Here is an 11417-nt window from a genome sequence, read left to right as displayed (position 1 = left end):
GCCCTGGCATTGGCTGGGTTTCAGGAAGGAAGAAACCCCCGATTTAAAGGGCTCAGTTTCCATCAGCCAGCATCGTCCACATGCGTTGGGCACGTAGATGAGAGAACGGTTTTCAGTTTTTCATCTATTACACTAAGGGGCTAAAGAAAAAAGGGTCCCCGAAAGTGTCCCCTTCGTCACCTTGACAGTTTCCAAAAGCGAAACTTGCACTCTAAACTAGATCCACACTGAGTCTGCGGAACTCGAGTCCCTGCCCAGGTCAGCGGTGCCTGCCCAGCGGGCGGGAGGGGACGAAGGCGTGGCCTGGTATGGGCGTGGCTTTCCGTGGGAGAGAAGGAAAACGGTCCCTCCCCTTAAAAAAAAAAACAACCCTTGCTGTGGTCCCACCCAATCAAGATGGCTTATGCAAATAGACCCCCTCCACCTCGGTCGTCCCGGTAACCGTAATGTGAGGCAGCCAATGGAAGCCAGTGAGTCGCGTCTCTGCTCCACAATTGGTACTGTAGTAAGGAGACGGAGACCCAATGGGCTGTGGGAACGGTCCTCGAAGGGTTGAGGGGCGGGGACATGCAAATATGGTTTGAAAAGCCGGCGGGAAATCTGAGTTTCGCGGGAGGACCTTGGCGCGTAAACCGTATCCCTTCATTCATTGTCAGCAGCAGCTTCCTGGAGCCATTTTTCAGCTGCCGGCCGCAGCACCCGGGCTGCCGCCACCGCCTCGCAATCCGTTGCATCGGCTGCCCCCGACGCCTCCATCCCCCATCGGGGTCTGATATCCGTGCGGCCGGGACCCTCCTCTCTCCAGAGCCCCGATTATTTTTGGCCCCCGGGGCCTGTTCGGTACGGAAAAATAAAGAGAGAGAGAGAGGGGGCTCGGAAGCGCCGGGCTGGGAGGAGAGAAGGAGGAGAGACTTGGAAACTCCGACTGCAAATAATAAAAGAAATTGAAAGCAATAAATTAATATATCGTAACACTAAAAAGAGCAGGAACGAGAGATGAGAAAGGGGATCCAGCCCGCCCTGGAGCAGTACCTGGTGACCGCCGGGGGTGGGGAGGGGGCGGCTGTCGTCGCCGCCGCCGCCGCCGCCGCTGCAGCCTCCATGGACAAAAGGGCACTGCTGGCCAGCCCGGGTTTCGCCGCCGCCACTGCCGTCGCCCCGGGCGCATACATCCAGATTCTCACCACGAACACTTCCACCACCTCCTGTTCCTCTTCCCTCCAAAGCGGCGCGCTCGCCGCCGGCCCCCTCCTCCCCAGTGCCCCCGGCGCGGAGCCCACCGCCGGCAGCCTCCTCTACACCACGCCACACGGACCCTCCAGCAGAGCCGGGCTGCTGCAGCAGCCACCAGCGCTGGGACGCAGCGGCGGCGGCGGCCCTCCGGTAATACCCTCCCTCCCCGGCCCAGGTGGGAGGTGGGCTCGCCCGGCGTGGGGTGGCGGGCGCGCGCTACGAGGCCGCTCGCTGGGCAAGAGCGCGTGGCCGAGCCTCGTGGGCCTCGGCGGGCGGCTGTCCTTCCAGCGAGGACTTATTGTTAAAGACTTGTGTATGTGTGTTCTCTTCCCCACCCGAGTTGCCGGGAGGGTCGGGGGTCCCAGCCGGGCGCGTGGGGCAGCGGGGATCGCCTCGCCATCCACCACATCAAACACCGCAAAACTTTTCGCAGCCCCCCCCCTCCACTTCTTTTCCTGCACTTTTCCCTACCCCCCACTCTTCCCTCCCCTCCAACTCGAAGCTTCCTCTTTCTCGGGCGTAGGAAGGGGTCACGCCCCGGATGGAGAAGGGGGTGGGGGAGGGAGAAGGGATCTGAAGAGTAGGGGACCCCAGGGGTTGGAATCTAGCGGGCGTGTGTGGGGGGGAACCTGTAGACGTGATCCTCACTATCAGGGCCCCGAGGCCCACGGGCGGCCGGGGGTCCCCGAGGCGTGCTTGGAGCGCCGGGGCTCTGCTGGGCTGCGCTTGACACATGGGAGTGCGGGTGGGGGGGGCAGATCTAACTCCTGGCAACAAAGGGGATGGGGTAGCCTAAGGGGAGTCGGGCATCGGAGAGGAGGGGACTGGAAGTGGGGTGCTGGGCCGGGGCGTGGGCTGTGTGGGGTGAGGGGCCAGCGGGCTGCTCGCAGCTCCGGCCTGGGCGCATCCTAGTGGTGGCAGCGGCGGCGCCCGCGTGGCCCGCGCGCCGGGGCCTTGCACACCGGGCCCGGGGCCTGCCCTTGACCCGCCTCTCCCCTTGCCCCTGCCTTCTCTCCCCACCCCCCCCTCCTCCGCCCGGTACCCCTCCCCGCCCCCCAGCGACGGAGGGCGGGGGCAGCCGGGTTCCCGTCCCGCCGCCCGGGTCTGTCCCTCTCTCCGGGACCCGCCGGTGACGTTTCGCACACGTGCGCGGAGGACGCGCCTGTGACTGGGGAGGAGGCGGCGGCGGGAGGGGGCGCTGGAGGGGGAGAGGGGGGCACCCACTTCCTCCTGCTCGCCGGCTCCCTGGCCTGGGACGGTCCCGGCGCCCTCGCACCCGCCCCCGGTACCGCCACCCTCCCTCTCCTGTCCCCACCCCCTCCCCCTCCACCGGCGCCCGCCCTCGCCCGGCGCCGCGGGTCTGTGCGGCCCTCCGGGCCCCCTCTCCGGCCGGTCCCCCACCTCCCCCCCGGAGCCAGGCGGTTTCGGAAATGCCCTTACAGCAGCAGGTTAGTGACCGGGACGGCTCGGGGGGCCGCCGCCGCCGCGGGGGTTCGGGGTTCGGTGGGAGGCTGAAGCCGGGAGGGTAGGCGGTTGAGCGGGGTTTTGGAGTGGGAACGGGGGGTTGGGTGCTCGAGGGAAATGAGTAAGCAAGAAAAATCTAACTAAGTAAATGCCCCGGCCTCGGGTTTTGGGAACCCCCCCGGCGGGAGTGATCGCCCCGGGGGGTGGGCTCGGTGTGGACGCGTCTTTTTTTCTTTTCCTCGGGGGCGGATGGATGGGCGATTGAAAGCCGGAGGGGGGGCTCCTCGCCCAGGGCCGAGTTGGGCTCTGTTTCCTCCGGTCTTCTTCCCTTGTGCTGGAGGGGGAGGGGGGCAGGTCAGAGGGTAGGGTTGTCGGTAGGGTTCCCAGGCCACCCGCCACCCCCTCCCTTTGTCCCTGTCATTTATAAAGCGCCTTTGAGAGATGATTTAGGTCAGTCTGCGGCTTCTCTTTTTGTTGCTACTAGAAAGAAGTGTGGCTGGGAGGTCTCCCCCTTTCTCCTTTTTTCTCCTTCATTCCTCCATACCTCCTGGTCTTCACCCTCGTGGCTGAGGCTTGGCCCGACGAGGCTAGAACCGAACCGGACTCCGATGAATGGGTTGTTTGCTCGATAAATACAGCCGTAGACCTCACCTCGTCTCAGCTCCAAATGGGTTTATTTTATTTTATTTTTGCAGAATCAAGGTTTTTTGCTGGGGTCTTTTAAGAAAGTATGTATATAGGCGGCAAGCACTTTGGGGGAGGGAAAAAAATTGGGATGAGTTTGGGAAGTATTAAAAATGTTTATTTGCTTCCTGTTTTTAATTCCCCCCCCAGGGTTGAATCATAACTGCTTTCCATCTTCAGAGAGACTTGATTGTGGATGTGTGGTACAGTTTCAAGTCAGACGCTCATAGCTTCTTTAGTGACTAGGGTCTGCCAGCAGGGGGGAAACTGAGTACAGTACCTGCTCACACATACAGTATCCAGTGTGCTGGATTCTCAGTCACATTTTATGCTTATATTAGCATTAAATGCTCGTGCTGGCTTGACCTAACCATGCTAGGATATATTTCAAGCATTTATTTACCCCACCCCCACCCCCCACAGTTCTGAGACTATATCATAAGCCTAACTTGAAACAAGCAGCTATTGACATACGTCTTGGATTGGATTCAGATTTATAGAGGGAGTAGTTTTGATAATGGGAAATTGTGAGACCACTGAATTATTTTTTAATCTTAGAGCGCTTTTTGGACCAGGTCTCTAAGATGGTCTCGCAAATTTATGTGTAGTTCACTGTATTTAAAGTCTAAAAATTTTAGTACCATCCAAATTATTTCGAAACTTGATCCTCCTATCCATGAGGTTATTATACTAAGAATGTACATATATTCACTTGGACTCGGACACTCCAAAATATTTTTTCATTACAGCAATATAAATATAACATACATATTCAGAAGCATTTTTACATAAGGCTGTAATGTATGCTGAATCATTGGTTAATCTATGCTTTAGGAGCTATTTGTTCTGGGGAGGGAGGGAGGAAATTATCCAGTCAATCCATACAAAGTCCTAGGCAGTGCTTATAAAGTTTGATATTCTTTTTCTTTAAATCAAAACTATTATGCTTCTAGTTAAATCTTGGAGTTGTACTTAGATTCTTTCCCTGAGCAGGAACTATGAGATAGGATCCTAAAAATGATTGCCCAAAGATAAGACCAAAGATAAGTGCTTTGTAGCCAAGAAGTGGTTGGGAATTCTTTGGGTCACCAGAGTTGCATTCCCATCTGATTCTGTTTCCAAGTTCTGTCTCAGGGACATCCAAGAACCAGGAGCAAAAACCTCACTTTCTTTTCTGTAAAATAGGGGCAATAATACTACTACTTTTAAGGTTCTTTTTGAACTTAATGGTAACACAGGGCCTAGCAAATAATGGATACCTAGTAACATTAGTAATCAGACACATATGTGTGTATACATAATTTATATTATACATGTAAATAATCTTTCTATCTATATGGCACCCACAGTCCCTTTGCATATCTGAGCAGAATGGTTCAAAGTTTCCTAAAGTGATACATTATTAAGCATACCTAAATAATCTATATTTTAGAATGTGTAAAGCGTAGTTATCCTAGCCGTGGGTAAAATGGGGACATTTCAGGAAGATGTGTCTATAGAGGTAGTGGTAGGGGACTTCTGAACCTGTGCCTTGGGTCAGCTCAAATTGAGGTCAGCTCATGTTTTTGCCTGAGTTCTCTTATATTCCTGGTTCCATATAACTGCTAACTTTCGATGCAGTTTCTGCCCAGTGGGTTTTGTTAGAACTAAACTTGCCAGCCCTCACTATGTCAGAGACATGCACTGCATAAATTCAATGTGAATTGGTCAAACTTGCAAATGGACACACTCCAAAGAAACTGAGTCAAAAAATGTTATTCCCTGGACCAGACCAGTTAGGATTCATCATCTTCTGCCTTCTCATTTTTCTAGAAAGAAGCTGAAATTGTTTCATCCTTCCAGAAAATTTGAGATCTATTAGGGCAAGAGGCAATGTCCTGTCATATCAGCTTTAATTTAATCCAGTCATAGCAGCCTGCTGATTATACTTTGAGAAACAACCTTCAGTGCTTGGAATATTCATTTAAGAATGGAGAAGCCATAGGTGCTATTTCAGCAGGGTCTCTTTTCCTGCACAAGTACAAAAGAAGAAAAATGCTGGGTTCCTGTGGTTCTGTACTCAATAATCTTGCTTCTGCTGAGATGTATGGACGATGCCAAGTGTGAGCTGGGAGAGAATTTTTAGTCATTTCATACCCCAAAATGGAAGTTTTAATATAATGCAGTGCCCAGACTTGGGCAGTACAAATAGCTTCTCTATAATCAGTACCAAGGGCGCCACCATAATCATCCTGAGACAAAGCACCCTTAACTGAGGCACTGAGAGAGAGAGAGAGAGCACCTCAGCTTGTGAACAGGAAAGGATTTCTCCTTTCTCTCTAAATCACCACCTTGTGTAATACTTGGAAGAAGGGTGGGTTCTGAGATTAATGTGCTATATAAAGCAAAGTTGAAAACAGAAAATAATACTCTAAGCTTAGACATGAATAAGTACCAACACCTGGAGACTGAAAGGCAGAGGAAAGCTATCTTGTGGTTTCTCAAAGATAAGAAACAGTAGTTTTCCTTTAAACTCTTAGGTCTTAGTTGACATCCTCATACATACAACCACCCAGCCTTTAACCCTTTTCCCGGTGACTTGGACGTGTCCTGCTAATAACTTTTAAGTATTCAAGTTAATTTTCTGGCTAGTTTTCTAACTTAACCTGATTTCTAAATAACCCGTTTTCCTACTTTCTTAAGCTAACCAATTCCTAGATCCTTTTATCCACTTTTTTTTTTTTTTTGGTAGCACTTGAATTTGAACTCCTTTGCTTGAAAGGCTTTGAACTCAGGAGCTTTAGTTTGCTGGGCAGGCGCTGTACCCCTGAGCTGAGCCTCCAGCTCTTTAAGATAGGGCCTCATTTCTGCCTTATTCGTCCATCAGGACCACTATCGCATTGTTTTTGTTTTGGGATGTTGAGATAGTCCTATGGGCATTCCTACCTAGACTGGCTTGGTTCTGGCCTCCTCCACAACTAGGATAATAAGCATTTAGTACCACATCCAACTATTAGTTAAGAAGGAAGGAGTCACTTCAACTCTTCTGCCCAGGCTGGCCGTGAATGGTGATCCTCCCATTCTCAGCCTCCAGGTAGTTAGATTTATAGGTGTAAGCCACCAGTGCCCAGTTTCTTTGGCCTGTACACTTTCTAAAATATTCATAATATTTTAATTAGGATGAGTGAAAACCAATTGCCTTTGTTCAACAAATCAAATCCCTCATAGATTCCCAATGAAACTACCCGATAGTGCAAGGTAAAGGAAATGCCTTTCTACCCTTATGAGATTGTTTTATTTCTTAAAGAGAACAGACCTGAACTCTTCAAGATACTAAGTATGTGGTTCAGTGGATCTTTTCATGCTTTTTAGCTGTTTAAAAATAGTGTCTAGGGGGCTGGGAAGGTGGTTCAGTGGTAGAGCGCTTGCCTTGCATGCATGAGGCCCTGGGTTCGATTCCTCAGCACCACATAAGCAGAAAAAGCCGGAAATGACGCTGTGGCTGAAGTGGTAGAGCACTAGCCTTGAGCTGAAGAGCTGAGGGACAGTGCCCTGGCCCAGAGTTCAGGCCTTATGACCACCAACAACAACAACAAAAAATAGGATCCTGGACTGTATTTACAATTACAATTAAAGCCTCCCTTTTTTTTCTGCTAATAATTTTTCATAGGGCTAAGAAGGGTGGATAACTGACAAAGAAGTAAGTAGAGGAAACCACTAATGTATCTCCTTCCTCTACCCTGGTCCTGACTGGCTTATAAGAATGACTGGGGAAAATGTATCTTACACAAAAGAAAGTTACACAAAAGAAGGCAAGGTAAGGTGTGGAGTGAATGGTGTGTGGGGTAACACTGGTAGATTTTTCTCTCAGTAAGAGCGGGAAAATGTTTCATTTCCTGTATATGCTTTTGCTTTGAACACTTCCCTATAATATATAATTTATAAGAATGCATTGTCAACTCCCAGCCTTAATGAGGATTAGTCATGTGTCCACTACAGTTGCCTACATTAAACTTTGGACAGCCGGACACTGGTAGCTCACACTTGGAATCCTAAGTTTTTCAAGAGGCTGAGCTCTGAGGCTCTCGATTTGAAGCCAGCCCAAGCCTGGACAGAAAAGTACCTGTGAGACTCTTATTTCCAATTAACCACTCTAAAATGGGAAGTGGTACCGTGGCTCAAGTGGTAGAGCGTTAGTTTTAAACACAAAGAGGCTTAGGAACAGTGCCCAGGCCCCGAGTTCGGGCCCCACAACCAACGACAACAAAACACCAACTTCGAACAAACTGTGATGAAGCTAGGTGGTATCCTGAAGCCCCACGCCCCCAGCTTTGCTTTGTAAACCAAGGCAAGATTTTATGTCAGCTAGAACTTGGGAGTAGTTGAAAATCATTGAAAACAGACAGCTGGTGGAATCTGAGAAGGGAGAAGGAACATAAAGGAAAAAGGGACTTTCATTTGGTTTCTGTTCCCTTAGCCCAACTGACTGGGGCCATTTGTAGTGTCCTGGTGCCATTCTTAATACTTGGTAGTCCTTAAACCCATACTTCAGGTTAGCCTATGCAATTCTTGGTGTTTATGATGGCCTGGGAGCTATCGTGCAGAGTTCTCCACCACTCAGCCCTCTGTTTTGTGGGTGCCCAATGCAGTTAATTACTTGCTCTGCTCATGGAGGATCAAAGCCAGGACTGGAAACCCACATTCTTAACCAGAAGCTTCTTTTGCCAAATTATGTCTTAGTTACCATATGGGAAGAATGCAATGTGTAGGATACACTTTATATTTCCAACAGGAGTGGTTATATTTAAGAAGGGGATGGGAGGAGGTACAAGTAGAAAAGTGTCCTTTGAACAATCAGCTATTGAGTAACTTCTTCCTAAAGATAACTAAAGTAGCAAACTACTTCAGAAGTTAAGTTGAGAAGGAATTACAAAATGAAACAAATGACTGTCATAGAAACATGATGATGGTATTTTTAAAGCTTTATTTGATACTTGTAGATTTGATTTTCTGTGGATATGACATTTCTAGTCCCCCAAAAGTGAAGCATGAATTTTCACAGAGAACATCCTAGATTTGGAATTTTGTTGAGAAAGGGGAAATGGGAGGGAGATTTTTTTTTTTTTGTCCTGGGCCTGCGTCCTGAGTAACTGTCCAGGGCTGTGGCACTGAGGCTTTAGCCAAGATGTTCTTCAAGTGGTTTGCTTATGCGCTGTGGCAAAATGGCTGATCAGTTAACTCTTCCAGAGAAAGTCATCCCCTAAAAACCAGAACTAATTCCCTTAAAGTACTTTATTTTACTTGTGGAACTGAGAAAGCTTAAACAGAATTGCTTCAAACCCTGAATCAGCCTTATAATGAAATATAATCCAACATGGCTGAAGTTCACTTGCTCTTAGGGGCAGGGCTTTATGATTTATCTGTAATCCAGCAGCCAGAAAGTTACTTTGTGTGGCAGGGGCTAAAAACCAGAGAATACTAAGTAGCAACTGATAAAGAGCATGGCTATCTGTGAAGATGATTTCTGGCTGAGGGATTTTTTTGAGGGGTGGAGGAATTCAATTCCCCCTGCCCCACGGTTTAGCTCTTGCCTGGCCTTTTTGGAGGGTCCTCCAGTTTGCTATGTAGATTCTGCTGAGAAAGGCTTTGTCCTGATTTTGTTTGTATGATCCTCAAGGGCATAGGTTTGGATTCATTACATGCAGTGAAGCAGTGAATTTGGGCCCCATAGACTTCACTCCCCCTTTGCTCTTTCGCATTTCTTTGTTGTTTGGTTTGTTTTTTATTTTTCCCCCTTTTTTTTCTTGGTCAGACTTTGAACTCATAGCCACATCCTTGCTCTGCTGAATTTGCCACCTAAACCACTAGCCCAGCTTTTTGGTGTTTATTTTGGAGATGGAACTTCCTTGTGGACTTTTCTACCTGGATTGGCTTTGAACCACAGTCCTTCAGATCTCAATCTATTAAGTACCTAGGATTACAGGAAAGCCACTGTTGCCCAACCCTTCATTTCTAATGCTTTGGGGCTCCAGAAATAAATAATCTGAGCAGGATCCCTGAGGCCCACACTTCCCTTTAGCTCTTCTGCTTCCAGCAGGCCCTTGGAGAGAAGAAGCTTGTGTACATAAAATTCACACTCCCTTCCTAAAGGGTGAAGTGACAGCTGAATATAAAGTTAAGTGATAGAACCTAGAGCTGGTACCTAGTTTTTATTCCAGCTGTACTGACCACTTATATGACTTTGGGCAAAAGCTTTTATCTGTCTTCAATTCCTAATCTGTACTTACCACATGGGTACTCATGAGGGGAGAAAGTTTAAACGAACTTGTATTTGTAAAGTGCTGGGCATGTGGTTGTCGAATAACTGCACAGTGGAGTTGCTCTTCTCTTTCATAGCCATTTCTTGTGCCGCCATTTTGTGGTGTTTTCTTAGCCATTAATGATCATTTCAACACACATGCACCTCTAAAAAAATATGGTGATGAGAAGAGGGAGGAGTGAGCCATAAGATGGCTTTGCCTAATGCAGTTATTAGGACCTAGGGTCTTTGTCTCTCTTTATAAGCTGTCCATTGACTTGGGAGAAAGAACCGAAGAATAAGCTTCTTATAGTACTATCAGTAGTCATAGTGTCATGAATAAAACCTTTATTTCTGTGATTAAATGTGTTAATAAAGTGGTACTATTAATATGAATTGCACTATTAACATAATTTCACTTCTGTACAGTAAACCATGGCTTATGACTGAATGGGAGAAATTGGGGCCTCTAAGCTCCTGAACCTTGGCTGACTTGGAGGTTCCCCCAGTATAACTGGGGGTGAGAGCTCGTCTTGCTCCACAGAGGCAGTTGAACCTGCTTATATGCCTGTCTTGTCCCTTCTTTTCTCCTTTGCACTTCTTTTTTTCCTCAGTTGTTCTTTTCTCCCTCTGCCTGGCTCTTAGATGAGACATTCAGCCTTCAGTGGCTGCTTTTGGGACTTAAAAAAATTAATTTTGCCCATGTTTCAGGCATTCCAGGTACAATGAAATTGTATCTTTTCCCAGGCCATTCCCCACTCTTCCCAGGTTAATGCTACCACAGCACCTGCTTTCAGGTGGATGTAGATTGCCTTTTAGTCCAACTGCTCATGGATCTTTCTCCCCTTGCTTCATTCCCCTTAACTGCCTTCCTTCCCACAGGTCCTTCACAGCCCCTATGAGGTAACCCTCATGGACAAAGCGAACCACCCCTGACTCCTCCCCAGCGTTGGATTCTTTCTCATCCTCCTTAAGTGGCTTTTCTTGTGGCACATCATAGTCTGCCTTGTTCTTCATAGTTTGCTGTGTTCTTCATAATGATCTCCCATGTTCTTGACTGACTCCCCAAACCTATGCCCTTGGAGAGATCAGTCTGCCTTCATTGTCTACTCTGTGCAATGACTTCTATGCTGTACACTTACGTATTTGAGTAGAGAGGTGTTTTCATTACATATCTTCCATGGGCTTGGCACCCCACTAGTCTTATTGGGGATGCAAATGCAGAAGAATTATGAGGTGTAATCTGCCCACTCTTAAGTTTACAGTCTTAGGAGAGGAGCTTTAAACACAAGTTGATCTCAAGCAAGATTAAACAGGAGTCAGGAGAAGAAAGCAAGACTCATCTAGTCCTCTGTTGTAAGGTATTGACAGAAAGTAGGAGAAAAGAGCAGGAGAGAGTCACCAGCTTCTATGTGGGCCATGAGAACAGGGAGTCCATAGTTCCCAGGGCTGCCAGTCTCAGCATATTGGAATGCACCTAAGATTCTCCTGGAATTCATTTTTTTTAATGCTGATGTCTAGGACCCGCCCAGGTGAATTAGAATTTCTGAGGATGAGTCTTTACAATATTACAGGTGATTTTAACGTTTACTTGTCATTGGAACTTCTAGCCCAGGTAGAGAGAAGAGTGGGGCGGTTGTTCCTATCAGTGGAAGCATAAACCAGTGGTAAAGAGATAGAAAGTAGGTTGGTATAAGGAGGGACCCGTTAGACTGGCATCAATATGGGGAATAGTAAGCCCATTAGAATATATTGGTTA

At 48.1% G+C, this 11417-nt stretch overlaps 1 protein-coding gene across 3 annotated transcripts in view; it reads left to right on the top strand.

The window, feature by feature from the left end:
* Positions 1-602: 602 nt before the first annotated feature.
* E2f3 (E2F transcription factor 3) overlaps positions 603-11417 on the top strand; it is a 74406-nt gene continuing 63591 nt past the window's right edge. Inside the window, exon 1 of one of the 3 annotated variants that reach the window (XM_070024474.1) lies at positions 603-1383. In XM_070024474.1, the coding sequence (XP_069880575.1) occupies positions 997-1383 (387 nt within the window). In that variant the 5' untranslated portion in view covers positions 603-996. Of the gene's footprint in view, positions 1384-2405; positions 2682-11417 lie in introns of those variants that run through there. The other 2 variants (XM_070024476.1, XM_070024475.1) reach the window with 2 other exon arrangements.

The sequence above is a fragment of the Dipodomys merriami genome, unplaced genomic scaffold (genome assembly GCF_024711535.1).
Source record: "Dipodomys merriami isolate MVZ:Mamm:240054 unplaced genomic scaffold, mDipMer1.0.p SCAF_16, whole genome shotgun sequence".
Taxonomy (NCBI): domain Eukaryota; kingdom Metazoa; phylum Chordata; class Mammalia; order Rodentia; family Heteromyidae; genus Dipodomys; species Dipodomys merriami.
This window is presented reverse-complemented; position numbering and strand designations above follow the sequence as displayed.